General features: G+C 35.8%; 1 protein-coding gene across 5 annotated transcripts in view; it reads left to right on the top strand.

The window, feature by feature from the left end:
• The window catches only part of DICER1 (dicer 1, ribonuclease III), a 108,334-nt gene extending 89,894 nt beyond the window's left edge, over window positions 1-18,440 (top strand). For all 5 annotated transcript variants that reach the window (XM_090033949.1, XM_090033950.1, XM_090033951.1 and 2 more), the window contains 6 exons: window positions 1,287-1,442; window positions 6,400-7,285; window positions 9,717-9,985; window positions 12,732-12,894; window positions 13,016-13,091; window positions 13,383-18,440. In XM_090033949.1, the coding sequence (XP_089890075.1) occupies window positions 1,287-1,442; window positions 6,400-7,285; window positions 9,717-9,985; window positions 12,732-12,894; window positions 13,016-13,091; window positions 13,383-13,548 (1,716 nt within the window). In that variant the 3' untranslated portion in view covers window positions 13,549-18,440. The remainder of the gene's footprint in view (window positions 1-1,286; window positions 1,443-6,399; window positions 7,286-9,716; window positions 9,986-12,731; window positions 12,895-13,015; window positions 13,092-13,382) is intronic.
• Window positions 18,441-19,028: the final 588 nt, after the last annotated feature.

The raw sequence follows: 19,028 nt of genomic DNA, 5'->3' as shown, positions 1-19,028 counted from the left end.
ACCATTTTTGAACCAGTCCACGTGTGCCAAACTTCTGTTCTGTTACAGGTGTAGACCAGTTTCTGATCACTTATACTGACAAAAGTTTAGGCCAGTCTGTACTTGGCCTGATGAGGAGAAGTTTGAATATAAGACTGAATATGAATTCTTAAAATTCCACTGTTCTAGACTGTATACCAAATACGTTTTAATTTGCTACCAAAGGTATATTTACTTCCCTTAGCTTTTCCAAGAGCATCTTTTGAACTAAGCAGTTTTGTAACCCTGTTGGGGGTGCCTTTAAAGACTGTTTGGCAAGGTTTTCTATCTGTCTACCACCATCTTAACATCTGGAGTAATCAATTTGATCCAGTTTTCCTTCTGCAAAATGTGGTGACTTTCTATTCAAATTCTAATAATCTGATTTTACCCTGCACTTAAAGATCAGCAACTGTTAAAGCTGGGTTGCATTTTGCACAGGGGGAATCAAGTCCCTGAATTGTTGTTGTTGTTTAATCTAGGAAGAAAGGAAAGCATATATTATGTTAACAGTTCAATATGATCTAGCCTGAAGGCTACAAGATCTATTTTAAGAATACTTAGACATTTTAAGAAAAGAAAGGTAGTGTTAAAAAGGAAAAGTAGAGGTTAAAAGCATATAGCTATGAGAAATTATTTCAATATATGCAATGAGAATACTTTTTTTCTTTCCCTCTATTCTAAAATTGCTAACATTAATTAGGCCTGAAGCATAATTAAACCCACATTTATGGATGAACTCAGAACTGTTTTTATCTAACTACTGTTAAGTTTCAATTTAGGGAGAATGTTTGCAATAGAAATTATTATTTTTCAAAGCTTGATGAAGTTGTAATTAGTGATACTGCCATTTTAATGATGCTTGTTTTTCATAACTACTGTTACTGTTTATTCTGAAATTATTATTTAAGTTGTTTGCCTGTCATTCTGCTTCAGTTGAGTAAATTTATTTCTTAAGTTGTATGATTAGTGCCTTTTGGGAAAAAAACAAACCTAAAATTTGTTTTAAGCTAGTATTTGGTAATTGGTCATGCATGCTGTATTAGGCTGAGTTATACCTTTTTGGAAAGTTAGAAAATATAGATATATTTTAAAGTGTGATTTTTTGTATTTAAGCCTGTGCACAGATGTTTACATATGTTATATTGTTTTACATGTAAGAAACAAGCATTTGCTTAGCACCTTAAATTGACTATTTTATTCGCATTTCCATATATATATTTGTATTCGTGTGCATATAGATCTTCATAATAATTTTTTTCTTAAAGGTCAGTAACTGTAATTTGTATCGCCTGGGGAAGAAGAAGGGGCTTCCTAGCCGTATGGTGGTATCTATTTTTGACCCCCCTGTCAACTGGCTTCCTCCTGGTTACGTAGTAAACCAGGACAAGAGTAACACAGACAAATGGGAGAAAGATGAAATGGTAAGCTCCTATTGCGGCATATTAAGAATTGCATAACTTCCTATATACAAGTATCACAAAAGTGGAGGGAAGGGAACACAAATTTTACTTTTTATTATACTTCAGTAAAATAATTCCATACATTTTTGTTTCTCACTTTCCCTTAAAACTTCACTGTAACTTAAAGATGTGGAGGAAAGTGACGGAGAATTTAATGAGGGGAAATCATGAGACAGTTCAGTAAGTGTATATCTTAGTGGCATCAAAGGAGAAACATTTCAGAGAGGAGCATATATGCATTGATCTTGGAAACCGTGGAAGCTCATGTCTTGGTGTCCCTCTACACTGAAAACTTGAAAACTGTTGGTGGATAACTATCCATTTTGCTGTTAACCCACATTTAGAGGCAAGGTCACTTATCTCTATGTCAAAGTGAGTTAATTTTTTTTCTTGCCTTACTTTGCATAAAAGGGAGGGTTTTTCATAGATTCCTGATGATGATGATGTGGGGATAAGGAGTTAGTTAGATAAGTTTCTTAGTAGTCATTTTCTGTTGCCTGGTTGCATTTTACACTTCAGTGATCGAATACTGAGGACCTCTTTTCTGCTATGGCCTGCGACTGAACTTTATTCCTATTTCGTGATTTAAATTTAACATCTAAATGCGAGAGGGCTAAGGGACCTGTTTAGTTCCTGTTACCTTTCACACCAGGTAGTTGCAATTCTTGTGCTGTACAGTCCATCTTTTGATCCTAAATGAGGGTTACAACTGGTTGTAAACTGAACTTTGATTCCTCTTGTGAGGCCCTTGTTCTGCCAGTCGTGGATTTCACATTTGAAGGAGAATAGTGCCCACTAGGGAAGGGATCCGGAATAGCCCTAAGAACTTTCAGATAATAGCTTGCAATTTTTAACCAGTCTCACTCAGTGAATTCTCACAAAGTTATATATTTAAAATGGGTGTTACTTTTCTTTACAGTATATCTTTAAGCTATTCACTTCCTGTGATTAATTTGTAATGGTTCTGTTCTTAGACTTGGGACACATGAGAAGCCCATACTCTGATTATAGAACCACCAGAGGGCACACCTGAGAACTGTTCAGCAGATATACTGAATGAATAATATTTGTTGCAGAGTAAAATAGTCTGATTATTATGGTTCTCTATTATGCCAGAGTTTAATATAAAATTTCTTATTTTCCCTTTTTAAAAATAAAATGACAGCTGATAATTACTTTAAAAAATTACTTTCCTAGCCTCCGAACAGCTTGCTTCCTTTGTCAGTCATGAACTCTAATTTGTAAAAACCATATAGAGTTTTGGTCTGGGTTGTGGGCATTTACTACAGACAGATGGTAAAATAGTGTGTTTCATGATATATAGGTTGACCACCAGCTTTCCAATTTGAAAGATAAGGATTTTCATAGTCACAGTGTATAAGTCGGGGTCAGGCTCAGCATATAGCTGGCACAGCCCCATCCCCTGCAGGCAGTGCTGCTCCCAGGGGATGGAGCTGCACCAGCTGAGCACCAACCTCTTCCCTGTCCCTGTCTGCTGCAAGCGGCACCAAGCCTGGTGCTGCTCACTCAGTGCTTGGCTGGCGTGGCCCCAACCCCTGCAAGCCCAGTGCTGGTTGCAGGGGATGGGGCTGAGCTGCTTGCAGGGGATGAGGTTGAGCCCAGCCCTGCCACCCAATTTTTTTTTTTTTTTTTTTTGTGGCATGGTGTACAAGTCAAGTTGGATTTTTAAGACAGAAATTGGGCTTCAAAACCCAACATATACACCATCAAATATGGTAACCATGAAATGACTAAGTAGTGATTTTTATTCCTAGTCTGTAAGATGAAGTGTTCCAGCTAGGAAGTGAAATTTCATAATATTTTGATTGTTATTAAAACATTTTAGAAAGATGTCAGATTCTTGGCTTGGCCAAATTGAACAATAAAAAACAAGTACTTCTAGTTAGGTGATCAAACTGCTTAATTTGAGAGCACAAAAAGCATTTTATCTTCAACTTGAAATGCAAGTAGTGGCAGAAAAAGTTATTTAAAATTGAGCAGAATTTTATGAAAAAATATGTTTATTTGGGAAGAAGGCATCTAGCAGTAGTAATTCCTGAAAGAATGATATTATTAAAAAGCTAAGTTACTTGAATTTCCTATTGGCTTCCAAACTACTGGTAAAGTATTATAAAGATTGATGTTTTAAAAAATAGGGAGTAATGCATACATGAAATAAGGGCTACTGCATTCTTTCTATTAGAGTTCAGACATGTAGTTTTTCATAAAATTTTATTTCTGAAAAATTGAAGAATATTTTTTGTAATCGTAAAATTGGCAGATTCACTAATGCTTAAGTCTGTTTTAAATCTCTCCCTTGGTCTCCTGTCAATGACAGTCTACATCTACACTACAGTTACCAAAGTATAGTGTTGGGAGCTTACCTTGCTTGAGTACCAGATGCAGTCTAGCTATGGGAGTATGTAGCTCAAGTAATTTAGCATAGCTTGCTTCTGTGTTGTACAAGGTAAATATTTATACCTTGAGCTTTATGCTGCTACAGTTAGACTGCTCCTGGTACCCCAGGTATCCAGTTTAAGCTACCTTGCACTACAGCATTAGTGCAATCAGTTCTGTAACTGCAATGTTACAGCAGCCTTAATAAGAGCAGCCATAGCTGCTTTCAAGTTGGTTCTGACTTGTGCAGTTCTACATTTCACTGTCTTCTCTAATAAAGGAATATGGCAAGTCTCAGAGTATCAAATGCTTTATCTTAATCACATCTTCTAGAGCAGCATTTCCCAAATCGTGGGGTGTGTGAAAGGTTCCTAGGGTAGGATGGGAGGAGGGGGAGCAGCAACTAAAGGCACCCAAGAAGTCTACCACTCACATGGGTGCATATAATATTGATGCTGTGCATCCACAAAAGTACCAAACAAAATTTGGCAGGTTGAGAGTGGCCAGCTTCACTGCATGGAATGTAAATCTCCGATGTTTGGGAAATGCTGATCTAGAGCTTTACATATTGGTGCCATACTGTTTGCAAGCCTATGTCCAAATTTAAATATGAGGGTAGATATAAATGATGACACTACATTTAAAATGACTGGGTTTTGGGCTCTTAGGGCTTCAGGCCAGAAAGGCACTTTGGCTGCATCCCCACATGCAGGGGTGTGCATTTGCAGCAGCCAAATAGCAGTGGCACATATTTTTGCCGCTACTTTGTACCCCAGGGCATGCCTTCACATGTGCACTCCAGCAGGTGCCAAATTGTCCCAGCTGGGGTATGGGAGGTGGGGACCAGTACATGTGCTGGTCCCTGGAGCCTTAACTGGGGGCCTCTTAGGCCATCAGTGGTGCTTATCCAGCTGCACAAGCCTGGCTAGCAGCCTGAGGGTGGCTCTGGATGGCCAGGCTCCATTTCTAGTGGTGTATGCTGCTGCTGCGTGCACCACACTGCTTTTTGTGGTGGGTTTTGTTTTTAATACCAGAACATCAGGTAGCGAGGCGCCAGTGAAAACCATAGTGAGGTATTCTACACATTCCTGGTTTTGGCTATAATTTATTATAATCGTCATTAATGAAAAACATGAAATATCACTGCTTTCTCTCAACCAAGGCAAAACTAGATGTTAGAAAATCCAGCAATAATTTTAAAAATAGTTTCAATTAAATTGATATAGTAACTAAAGACTTAGTTTTGTTTAATTAACATCTTAAAAGAGAATATTCTCTTAATGTATTCCCTTTCGGATATTATGTGGTGTTATCCTTTGTTACTTAATGGGGACCTTACTATTTTGTCAAAAATGTAATTTTTAAGAAATATGCCAAGGTTTCTGCATTTCCTATTTTTAGACCTGATCTAATGAAAGATTCGCAGCATTAGAAAAATGCATGACAAATTGGAAAAATCTTCTTGGCAAAACATAGTCTGAAAGTTCATTTCTATTGGAATTTAAATGTTCTTTTTTTCTGACTCTTTTTTCAAATGCAGTTTGTACTGTAGAACCAAATATTGGCCTATATCTAACATTTTTAGAAAGTTAGATCACTTGTTGAATCACTAACACATGCTATCCAGACTGTCACCCACATAAACATCAGACTTTTGCCAAACTAACTGGCATAAGAGCTCCTGTTTTTCTTTCTATAATATAAAAATCATCCTACATTGATTCCCTAAACTTGTTTTCCTTCATGTTTGCCAAGTAGACTATAAACTACTTGCAACTAATTATACTTGACGTGGAAGAATGCATTTTTCTGCATAAAGCAAAATGATTACAGTAGCACAAAACTAAAAAAGATTTTTCTAATTGTTTCACTGAACAAATTTTCCATTTGTATGTGATTGTGTTGTATTATCATGAGGCAATATGCCTAAGCTCTACCTTAAGTAAGGTTTATAAAATCCTTATTATGGCATTTTTTTTTTTTTATTTACAGAATAAAAGATTTTAATTTTACTTCCTTGGGTATAGGTAATAGCGTTTAGTAGCCAGAGACTGACACAGAACATCTAAAGAGATGACTTGGGTACATCTGCCTAACTATTGGGGGTTTCCCCTCTTTCTTTTTTCTATGCAAGTAAAATATTTGGTTGACTTTTAGTTTTAAGTGACAGATGTACACGTTTTTTTCTTTTGTATTTCTGTTTAAAATGTTTAAAAAGAAACAATTTGTTGTAAAACAGCAGAGGTTTCTAGTAGAAAATATCATTTGCAAATCAATTGTACTCTGAGACAGTTATTTTAGTCTTAAGAATTTGGCCTTGCTCTGTGCATGTGGTGTAAACAATGTAATTAATAATATTAACTGACAGGAAATGTTTTTATTTTTTCTTTTAAAGTTTACTGATAGTGAGCATAATATAGAGTAATATAAAAATAATTACCTACATACCTTATTAAAACAGAGTTGCATAACCACTTTTTTTTCCTTCTGCCTCATTTTATTTTTATGCTTTCTCTCTTAGACAAAAGGAGAGGGCTTGTTGCCTAATGGTAAAATTCCTGATGATTATGATGAGGAGGAAGATGAAGACCTAATGTGGCGGTTACCCAAGGAAGAAGCTGACTTTGAAGATGATTTTTTGGAGTACGATCAGGAACATATCAAATTCATTGATAGTATGTTAATGGGATCAGGGGCTTTTGTGAAGAAAATGTCTCTCTCACCCTTTTCAACCACTGATTCTAGTTATGAATGGAAAGCACCCAAAAAATCAACCCTGGGTAATGTTCAGTTTTCATCAGATTTTGATGATTTCGACTATAGCTCTTGGGATGCTATGTGCTATCTGGATCCTAGCAAGGCTGTCGAAGAGGATGAATTTGTAGTAGGCTTCTGGAATCCGTCAGAAGAAAACTGTGGTGTTGATGCAGGAAAACAGTCTATCTCGTATGACTTACATACAGAGCAGTGTATTGCTGACAAAAGCATTGCAGACTGTGTGGAAGCCCTGCTGGGCTGCTATCTGACCAGCTGTGGTGAAAGAGCTGCTCAGCTTTTCCTTTGTTCGTTAGGGCTAAAGGTGCTCCCTGTAATTAAAAAAACTGACTGGGACAGCACTTTGTGCTGTAAGAGACAGAATTTTATCAGTCAGCAGAAGACTCTTCCACCAAACTGTGCTTCCACCTCTGCGGCCAGTTTGGAGTCTTCTCTCTATAAAGACTTGGAGTACGGCTGTTTGAAGATTCCACCAAGGTGTATGTTTGATCATCCAGATGCTGAAAAAACCCTGAATCACCTGATATCTGGCTTTGAAAACTTTGAGAGGAAAATTAACTACAGTTTTAAGAACAAGGCTTATCTTCTTCAGGCGTTTACTCATGCCTCCTACCATTACAATACCATTACTGGTAAGTTGTTTTAAATAATTTCATTCCTACGTTAGATATAATTATGGGATATAAAATGCAGGTCATCTTCATGAGCAGATCTTTCCTCATGAGATACTACTAGACTTCTTTATATGTTAAAAGAATTGCCGCTTTATACAAAAATGACTACGAAAATGGAGGAGAATATCTTGTTTCAGTTATTTTAGAGGGAAATCCCAGTCAACCATGTGTGACCTCTCGCTCTTTAAATGCTAGAAGGGTATGTAAGTGACTCAGGTTTGACCTGCTTCAAGTGTACAGCATATAATTGTTGAGTCTTTTTTTTTCTGTTTTCCTTCTTTAACTCTCCTCTCCATCAGCTGGATATGCTCAGGACTAATCCTAAACTCAGCTGGTTGAGTTTGCAAATAACATTGGAAAGTGCAGTGCCTTGCTAGAACTAGTTACGATAGTTTGCATAAAATAAAATGAAAGGTGGTGTAATCTGCAGCTGTTTCCCCAGTTCTCATCCCAGGAGCATCACCGTGACTATATTCCTGAGCTATAAAATAAGACTCTGTCATTTATTAGCTGAAAGGGATCATGTGGTAGCAAAATACAAAGAATAGATTGTGGTGAATTGAAAAATGTCACTGTAAAATAGTTGTCGCATTTTATACTCAAATGCTTAAAGTTAAACAGATGTTTGAGTAACTTACTAAATATTTAGCTGTTCAGAAATGTGAGCTGTTTCCATACATAATTTCTGTAATTCATATGGAGTTTTTCCTATAAAGTTTGTGTGCATTTGTGTGTGTGCACATGTGTACATGACTGCGCATAATTTAAAAAAACTAAATGAGTTATTTACAAGGATACGACGTTGTGGTTTACAACATGAGTCTTAGACTATTTGTAATTATTTTTGTCTAAATTATATGTTCTAAAATGTAATATTCACTTGTTCTAAAATCCAGAGTATTTTCTGTCAGCATGAGATTTAAAATAAGAAAAATAATGGCTCCATTTGAAATGATTGCAAACTCCTGCCATTGAGTTTACTAAGGCAGGGTTTCATCCCTGTTTTGTCTTAGTCTCCCCTTACCCCACCAGAGTTTGGGAATACGGAGGAATATTTTAGGGCCCAATTCTGTGTGTGTGCATGTTGGATAAAGTGTCCTCAGCTTTAGAAATGCTTAGTGCTTCTTAGGATCCAGTTCTTAGGAAAGAAGGATTTGTTTCAGTCAAGTGATACCTTGACCAAACAGCATGGGCTTCAGAAAAAATAGAGGTTGTTTTTCAAGGAGAAATTCTTCCCAAGAAATCACAAATACTACTGTGTTTATATGCTGAGTAAGGCTTCCATGCATAGAATTAACAGTGAATATTTCTAGGCACATGTGCTTCTTTAAAAACACTGTTTCACAATATTCAGAGGCAATAGATGGTAGATCTTGAGTCCCACAAGAAAAATGGGAAAATTAAGGGATAGTTTCTTGACCAAAGCTAATTAACACAGTAAGTCAGTGGCAGAAACTTGAATGGAATTTGGGAATTCTGATTTCTAATCTTTTACTCAGACTGGCACAGAAGACTATTCTGAGAATACTTGCATGTTTGTGATACTTTTTCCATGAAAAGTAAAAGTTAAAATCCTAGCAGCTTCCCAGTGACTAGGTACAGACAGCTGCTTTGTACTAGTCATTTCACATTTAAAACATTCTCAGTGTTTTTCTCTTCTTCCTTTTCCCCATAAACCATTCCTTTTGCTTTTTTCAGGAGTTATTCATGGCGTGCTCTTTAAAACAAACAAATGAAAAAAAAATCCTACACCCCCTTCACAATCTAAACTAACATCAACAGCCAATATTGTTTTCAGATTTCAAAATTAAAAACAGCAGTCCTGCAACTGAAATACCGCTGAACACTTAAACTTCAAGAAGCCTAAAGATATAGAAAATTGCATGAGAAATCTTAATCGTTAAATATACCTCCACTACTTTTTTTTCTTTTAATATTCCTTTCTTGGGTTTTTGTTTTATTTTTAAGTTTGGTTGCCATTCTCTTAAGTTCAGCCAGCCAATAAAATATAATTTGAATTTATTTATTTGGTACAGCTAATGCCTTTGATTTGATTTTGTAATATTGATTATAAGCCCTGATTTTTTTTTTGGATTTGCTTTTTTTGCCACAAAGCTATAAATGGGTGCTTGATTCAGGCTTCATTACAAAGTATATTTGGTGACATTTCTTATTTTTTGAATTCACTGAGTATCTTTTAAAATAACACAAAACATAACCCCAACAAAAAGCTACCCATGTTTTAAATGTGTATATTATCTTTTTTGAGCATTTGGTTAATTTGTGGTATAAAGGACCGAGCTGTCTAACGAGGGGCCTGGAGAGAACGTGGTAGTTTAAAGAAGTTCAGTGGTGATGCTGTACGTCCTTTTATTTCTAATATTTTAAGATTGTTACCAGCGCTTGGAATTCCTGGGAGATGCAATTTTGGACTACCTCATAACCAAGCACCTTTATGAAGACCCACGGCAACACTCTCCAGGAGTTCTCACTGACTTGCGATCTGCTCTTGTCAACAATACCATTTTTGCATCATTAGCTGTAAAGTATGACTACCACAAGTACTTCAAAGCTGTCTCTCCTGAGCTGTTTCATGTTATTGATGACTTTGTCCAGTTTCAGATGGAAAAGAATGAAATGCAAGGAATGGATTCTGAGGTTAGTGGTATTTGAAAGTGTTTGTGTTTAGTGTCTGATTTTAGGATGTCATCAAATTTCTTAGCATAATAATACACGCTAGCCAAAGCAACAGGTGGTTGCCAGTAATCCAGTACTTTTATATGCTACATGCTTTTATTAAAATGTTTTACTATATGAAGGGGCTCAGAAAATAACTGTAATAGGATCAATACTAGCTATTATTCCTGGATTCTTCCCTGGCGTTTCAGTGAAGTTGGTATAATACCAACTGCATGCTTTATGCTAGTGCAACATTTTTTTCCATGCAGCTCCAAGAGCCTCCTTTATTACCAGTTTATATGCTCTGTTTCTACTGGCCAGGGAAGCCTTGTTAGCAATTTTCAAGCATACTATTTTAAAAGCAGTTCTGTTGGAGACTTGTGCACACAGGGTGTGTCTACAGTGGCCAGGGAAACTAAGTACCATATGTAATAAAGGATATGTGTTATTGGGAAATGGACTAAATCTAGCTGCTTTCAGATAAGCTACTGCACAATTCTGATTCAAACCAGTGCCCTAGAACTGAAAGACCTCATTCTGTTTCAAGCCCCTAAGCCATCCAGCTTTTCTTAATGTTTTGGTTTAACTTTTCAGTCTCTGATTTGAGAACCTAAACAATTTTCTAGAAAAGAAGTATAACTTACTTTGAGAGAGATCCCTTTTCTAAGAATATTCTAAAACTAATGTTGATTAAATCAGTGAATAAGAACCTGCTATCTTTTGTCTTGAATTGTTTGCTCATTTGATTACTCAAATGTAAGGTCTAGAGATCAAAATATTTGAATATATAAGCATGTCTTCATAGACCTGGCACTTTACCACAAAGCAAAACCTTTCAATTTCTGTTCCAAGTTCAAAAAGGAATCAATACGATTCTTACGATTTTTAACAAGAGTGGACATTTATTAATCCTGTGAAGCCTGGATAAGGGAAAATGATTTGGTTGCAACAGATCAGATTCTGTCCTTATTTTGAATAGGAAAAGATTCTTCCCCCTTACTGACACTGAACAGTCCCATGGTAAAGAATACTAAAGATTTACACAAGTGATCTTGCATGATGATAGTGTTCCCATTCCCTCAGTTTGGTAGAGAAGAGCACCTCAGAAATCACAGCTGAGATATCAGCAAATTATAATATATCACAGGGGTCAGCAGTGGTTTTGGGCAGAGGGCCAAGAACACCTGCAACCTCAACTTGTAAGATGCTGATGTGCCAGGGCAGACAGTGGGGGGCTCGATCTTTGTTGTGGCAGTGCAGCCCTAGCCCCTTCCCTGAGGCACAAGTGTCAAGCAAAATGTCTTCACATGTCATGGTCTGGCTCACGTGCCAGGGGGTTACCTACCCCAGTCTATCATTTCCCTGGATTGCTGTTACTCTCTATCCTGCTCTGCCCAGTTCCTAAGCCTGGCACTTGCTTACTGAATCTTCTGCTATTTCATCACAATTAATGCAAGAGCTTTTGCTTCTGAAGTTCCTGCCAACTAGATCAACCTTTATATACCTTTCCACATCATCAGCTCTTATTTTTCCAGATATCATTCATAAAACCTTTTAGTCTCTTCTCCTGTACCTCTTACTTTTCCTCTTTCTTTTGTTATTCCCTAACATGTTATACTAAACATGTTAGGGAAGTACTGCATAATTCCCTAACATGTTTAGTAATACTAATTATTGCTGTTTGAAGGGTGTATACACCATTTCATTTATTTTAGGAATAAATGTTGGGTGGGACTAGTACATGATATTATACTACCTACTTAAGAGGGCTGAGGATTTGCCATAGCGTTTTAAACTCATGAACTGCAGCCAAACTAAGTGAGAGGCTGGCCACTGGGGGGAGAAAAAGATAGGCAGATATTCACTTATATTTATGTAGGGGAGCAGTGGTCAAATCATAGTTTTATTCACTTCAAATTTCTTGTTATTTGGACTTAAGTAAAATGATTTTTACATGCAAGTGAAATGAATATTACAGTAAGTGAATGTACTGGAATCAAGGCATGCAGCTTTTGTGCATGTACAAACCTTTCTACAATAAAAGAAAAATAGCACTCTGGAATGAATAGGATAGCATAGAAGAAAACACTGCCACATGCATTAAACACTCCCCCCCCACCGGCATCAAATAACTAAGCATACATACAGTATTAACTCAGTCTGACACTACTAGGTTGTTCTTGTTAATGATTTATTTCACTAACACATACTACACCTGCCTTCTGAGGCAAATAACCTATGAAAATTGTATATATCAGTTGCATCCCACTGAGCATGGTGTATTCATCCAGAAATTAGACTTACAGCTTTGAAAGCCTCCACCTAGAAGATATTTAAAATATGAAACTTTCTTGGCTATGCAGGCTTGCTGGCATTAACTGACTGAGACAAGTCAGTTTCACATTGGAAAAAGCATACCCATGGTGAAATCCTACAGAATTATTGCAAGTGGGATTCAAAAGCATGTATGGTCTCTGTATATGGTGTTTCTTTTCTTTGCTTTTCTTTTTTTTTCTTCCAAGTTTGAAAAACGCTAGATTCAGCAACTCGATTTCATGGGGGAATACAGAAATGATTTAGCTGTGGACAACTGTCAATGAAAGGCTCAAAGGAGGCAGTGCAGGACAGGGTGGAAGAGAGAACTTTGTATTTCTGAAGCTTGATTTAAAAAAAACTGCTTAGTACAACAGCTCCTTTTTTCACTTTCTTCAATAATTGCAAACAGCTCAGAAGATCTGAAGAGGATGAGGAAAAAGAAGAGGACATTGAAGTACCAAAGGCCATGGGAGATATATTCGAGTCACTTGCTGGTGCCATTTATATGGATAGCGGAATGTCTTTGGAAATGGTTTGGCAAGTGTACTATCCTATGATGAGGCCATTAATAGGTAATAGGTTTTTATAGAGATGAAAAACCTTTATAGTAATTGATCATCTAGTACTGTCAGAAGGAAAAAATCAAGTTTATGTTAGATTTGTTTTTCTTTCCTTTTCCTTTCTTCCTTTTAGAAAAATTTTCTGCAAATGTGCCCCGTTCCCCAGTACGAGAGCTGCTGGAGATGGAACCAGAGACTGCCAAATTCAGGTAAGAGTAAATTTGTTTGGGTCTGCTTTGCTGTAAAATATTTTAAAATCATGCCTCCTAAACTACTGAGGATTTTAAGAGGCTCTGAAGAAGATTCATTCGTTTTCTAAGGTGCAAGAGATGTTTCTTGTACTGACTACTTCCCTATTACATTTTCCTTACAAAACTTTCCAATTAAAAGAGAAAGATGAAAACATACATATTTAAATGTTTCACTGCCATGCAAAGAATGTTAGTGTGTTGCTTCACCCTAGCGCATTGTGGCTGTAATTTGTGTTTACTTTTTTGCAGTCCTGCAGAAAGAACTTATGATGGAAAGGTCAGAGTAACTGTGGAAGTTGTAGGGAAAGGAAAGTTTAAAGGTGTTGGCAGAAGCTACAGGATTGCCAAATCTGCAGCTGCAAGAAGAGCACTACGAAGCCTCAAAGCAAATCAACCTCAGGTCCTAAACAGCTGAGACTCCTCTTAAAAATAAACAAAATTGAAAATTAAAAAAAACACACACACACACAAAATTTTTAAAAAGTTGATGTTGAGAGGAACAAATTGAAGACAGAATTTAAAGTTTGTTTGATAACTGAATAGATAGCAAAACTTTAACATGTATAAAATTTTGGAACTAATTGTAGTTAGTTTTTTTGCGCAAACACAATCTTGTCTTCTTTCCTCACTTCCGCTTTGTTTAATCACAAGAGTGCTTTAATGATGACATTTAGCAAGTGTTCAGAATAATTGTTGTCAGGTCTTTTTGGTTGACTTTTATTGTCAGTACAGCTTTGCTTAGTATTAGAAGGCCAGGGAGCTTATGCCTAATGCAGTTCCTAGATTTATATATAGTAATCTTGAAATTCCTCAATCTGTGCACTAGTGCCAGTCATAAAGCAGTTTGTAAACTGTATTGGATGATTTGGTATAAGAGAGAATAAGTGTGCCAGTATTGTCCTCTTTTTTCCTTGTCGTCTTTGCATTAAGATGACATTCCCAATCATTATTGCACTTATTTGTTAGGGACAGGTTTTTAATTCAAATGGCTGGCATACTGGTAAAATGAAATTTCAGTTTCCTGATGCCACATTGTCTTGCATAAAAAAGGTTCTTGCCTTAAATAAACCCTCATTAGTAATCTTTAATTTCTGACCTTTTTGGAACAAGCTATTTTACATTCCCTTCATTTTATTATGCATTTTACAATGATACAGCTCTATATTTACAATACAACTCATTAGTATAGCTGTGACTTTAACTTATTACAGGATTATAATAGAAATTGTATTCATATATATGTAATTAGGTTATTTTTAACAATACAGAGGAGGTGGTTAGTCTACAGATTTTTTTTAATACCATAAACAAAATAATGGTCTTTGGCTAAAATTTCCAATTTTACACAAACCTGCAAGCTAGATAGTTCTGATACTGGAAACATAGTAGTGAGTAAATTGCACAGTTCAAACTGTTGCTGTAACAAAATAACCTTAGACATATCACACCTAAAATATGCTGCAGATTTTATAATCAATTGGTTACTTATTTAAAAAAATGGAGCACCTTTACACTTAGAGAGATTTCCACATAAATTTCTTACTGTACTTTTCAGAGTTGCATGCATATTTCACCTACCAAAGCTGTGCTGTTAAATGCCATGAAAGTTGATGTTTGAGATAAACTGCCGTACTTTTGATACATCTGTGATTTAGGTCCTTAATTTAGAGAACTAGCTCATTGTTTCAGTCTGTTTTGGGGAGGGGGGAGGGGAACATACTTTTTAGGCTTTTGCCTATATTTCTTTAACTAGATTTTTGTAGGCACTCTTCACTTAAATACCTCAGTTCTTTTTCTCTCTTTCTTTCTCTCTTTCTTTCTTTCTTTTTTTGCATGCATTGTTTTTCTGTTTTGGTGCTATGTTTATATATTATGCTTGAAATTTTAATTTTTTGCACTGTAACTATAATACCTCTTAATTTACCTTTTAAAAAAGCTGTGGGTAGTCTTGCACTCCCACCAATATCAGTAGAGGTTTGCTGCAATTTTGCCCTGTTAATTATGCTTGAAGTTTTGAGAAAGCGGAGCAAGGTGTGTTAATGTTTTCCAGCACATTGGTCTGAACTTGATGCTATGTTTTATGTGTTAAATTACAAATAAATACTGTATTTCCTGCTTTTAAAGCCCCACTCTCCCCTCACAAATGCACACTAAATAAATAAATAACCTGTCAGCTCTAGCTTTCTTAAAAAAAAATTCTGAGTGGCAAAGGATGGTCATTAAGCTTCTCTGAAATACAGAAATTTTTTAATTTGTTTTTTTTCTATCCAGGTTTTCTTTTATTCTTTTGGAATTCTAATAGTTCTTATGAGAATCTGGAAATAGAATTAATTTCCTCACGTGGATTGTATAATAATTTTTATATTTGCAAGAAAACATTTCTTTTAGTGATTGAGAAAAGAGAGCATTGTATCAAGTTTAAATCTTGCAAGTCTTGAAATACGTTTAAACTACTCTTGTTTTATGCAATAAAATTCTACGTAATAAATTGCTATAAACAATCCCCAGTTAAAATCTACTGGTAACTTATAACTATTTTTTGTTCCAGAAGTCAAGATTCTGCAGCATGTTAACAATTTTGGTACTTGGTCTAGGAATCTTTTTTTTGAAGATGCATCATCTGTAAAGCTTTTCTTACAAAAAAACAAGTTAATTACATTAAAGTTGTCACTATAAAAAATCTTTTGTGACTTCTTTAAGAAAACAAGTTTGTTACTTGGAACTTGGGAGGTCATGAGATCTCAGGGTTTTGAGGTGTATCAGTTAGCAGTAAATTGATAGTAAAATCCACTTGCTACCAGGTGTTTTGATGTAAAAAAAGTAACTGAATTTGGTTATTCTTCTCTGTATTTCAGATGTGTTCAGTGATCCCTTTGTTATTAGACAAAGCCTATGAATTGGACATTTGAAATGTGCGGTGGCTGACTATAAAGTAGTTTCTGCTGCTGATGCATTTTTAAATGCCGTAATTTCTCTTCCAGTGTGACCTCATTGAAATAATTCATATCTTTTGAGAAAGAAAAGTCATCTTAGTTTCCATGCTGTAGAACTGTGTTTTACCCTTCAGTTGATATGATTGTGATATGGGACAGTGTATGATATTAAAGACCTAAATCTGATAATTTGAAGTTTGGGATAGAAATCGCTTGATGTGCTATAAGCACAAGTGTAAGTGGACTGTTGCAACCCATCTTCAAAAGCAACCACACAGACTCCTCATGAATAGTGTGGGGGTTAGTTGGCATGAACCTGGTTTTGTTCTTCTTAGTCCTATTATACTGTACTTTAAACAGTCCTCCTAACTATGCTGCATTTTTATTTTTATGGCTTTTTTTGCGCTGTTCTGTTCATGTAGCACAAATAAGCATTGCACTTGGTACCATGCTTTACCTCATTTCAAGGAAAAAATATGCTTAACAGAGAGGAAAAATGTGGTTTGGCCTTGCTGCTGTTTTGATTTACTGAATTTGAAAAAGATAATTATAATGCCTGCAATGTGTCACTTACTTGCACAACTTAAATAGGTCATTTGTAATGTCTGTGGCATTTTTACTGTATGTGAAAAATACAACTAAGATGTGTTACGAAACTCTTGATTGTATTTTAACACTATTGTTTTTTATTACATCATTTTTACTGTTATGTGAAGTAATTAAAATTAGAATGACCTCTGGCACTCCTGTAATTATCTCTGAACAAACCAACATGTTATGCACAGTGTAGTTTTTTGCTACAAGACAGCCCATAGTAATTTGGTCAGCTTTAACTAAATCTCCCTTCTTTCTGGATATCAAGGGCCATGTACTGACTTCTGAAGTGTTTGTTCAGCTTGATGCTGCTAAAGTTCATATAAAAAGGCCTACTATTTTTTCAGTCTCATTAGATGAAGTTACACTGACTGCAGAGTACAGAATTTAACAGGAGTTCAAGCCAATCTGAGTACAAGCTCAGAGCTGAATTCAGGGTCTCATAGACTTGGGGCCAGATCCTCAGCAGGTATAAACTGGCATCACTCCATTGAAATCTGGAACCACATTGGCTTACCTCAGTTGAGGATCTAGTCTATTCCAGAACTTAGATTTCTGTCCTTGTACATAAATATACCAGTGTTTCTTATACTGGGACATGCAGTGAACTTCTAGAGGGTATGTGAGAGGAAGAAATGAAAATCAGAAGAAAGGAAAAGGGAAATGTAAATGGGAGAAAGGAAAAAAAATGAAGAACAGCTGTCAGATATATTCCTGAGGTGGTTGGAAAGGTTAGAGTGTGGTTCTGGTGACAGTGTTACTTTTTTATTATCCATAACATGGAATCATAAGGATACACAGCAGTAGGACTCAAAAAAGGGGTGTGCAAGCCAAGAAAGTTTCAGAAGCACTGAAATAGAGCCTGCAACTGGGGAATGTGTTCTCATGTGTACACCATACCGATTGTACACACCTATTTACATAGAAAATACTAGAGAATTTGGATCCCAGTCTTGACAGTGCTTGGAAACTGGAAAACATCAGACTCTTTCGTAATTTGCTGTGATTTTACATTTGTCTGTTTGCCTAAATCCTGTTGGGTTTTTTTTTTTTTTTTTATACAAACATTCACATGGGAGTTCATGAATTTGTTATATGATTAATATGAGAAGGATTTTGACTTTGGTACTTGATATCGAGATATATATTGTTCAACCACTTTAATTTTCAAGAAGTTAAAATGATTTTACACAATGAGTTCTTAAACAGCTGAAACACTACAATTATGACCATGAAATGTTATCCAAATATCAACTGTAGCTCCATCAAAATTATGTAAAAAAAAATATTTATAGAGGTCATTGCACTGTACTCCACGAACAATTAATTTTAATTTATCTCACAGCATCTAAAAGTGTGTGTACATTTTATCCAATGTATTGCATAGTTTTCTTCCCTTTTTAATTTGTCTAGCAACCACAGACTATTTAAATTGCTTTGTAGATGCGTTCAGAATTTACTAAAGCAGCAAATTACATAGCAGAAAAAAATGTTTGTGAACAAGAATTGGAAATTGCAGGCATTTTTATTGTAAATAGTTTTGACATAAAAGATGGTTAAAATCAAGTAGAATGAATAACAAATAATTTGATGGATGGACAATAAAATATTTACCATCACATGCTGCAGCTGTCTTTAAGGGACATAAAATGTAATTCATTCATACTGTAATCATGCTGCAGAAATTTGCAGTCTGCACCTTATGGATCACAATTACCTTTAATAGTTTTTTGTAAAAATTGTAGCTGAGTATATCTCCAATAAAGTTATGGTCTGTTCACTTTGTTTTGTGTCTCTCTCTTTTTTTCTTTTTTTAATTTAGATGATCTCTAATAGTCATTTACTCTTCAGAGCACTTTTGCCTTTTGGTTTGAAGCTACATATTCATCTTTCCGGTTAAACTTGTATTTTAAAATACAACTAAGATGTAAAGTTTCTGTACAGCTCTGCTTATCCCATTTTATTGATGAATGGACTATCAAAAAAATTGTCAAGGTTTCTTCATAACTATATAAATTACTCTTGGGGGACTCGGGTTAAAATTGATGGCCTCAATACCACAGTTCGCTCTGTGCGAGTAGATTCTTATGCCTGCAGTTCCCTCCCCCTAGTCTGAAGGATTTCACATGGACACAGGGTCTGTTTATTCAGATATCGCTGCACAACTTTGACCCCGTCTTTTCAAGGAAAAAACTAGTGTCCTATGCTTTTATTTTAAAAAATTAAAATATGCTAAACCAAAATAAAAGTTGTAATCACTCTTTTTACTTGCAGCACCCTGCTTTCTTTGGTGTTTCACTCATCTTGGATCCTGGAAGCAGGCTAGCGTAGCTTTCTGGCTTGTGAACTGGGGCAGGGGGATGCAAAA

The sequence above is a fragment of the Crocodylus siamensis genome, chromosome 2 (assembly GCF_052110815.1).
Source record: "Crocodylus siamensis isolate JL-2025a chromosome 2, ASM5211081v1, whole genome shotgun sequence".
NCBI classification, from domain to species: Eukaryota; Metazoa; Chordata; order Crocodylia; family Crocodylidae; genus Crocodylus; species Crocodylus siamensis.
Note: the sequence above shows the minus strand (reverse complement) of the source record. Positions and strands in the feature narration are given on the sequence as shown.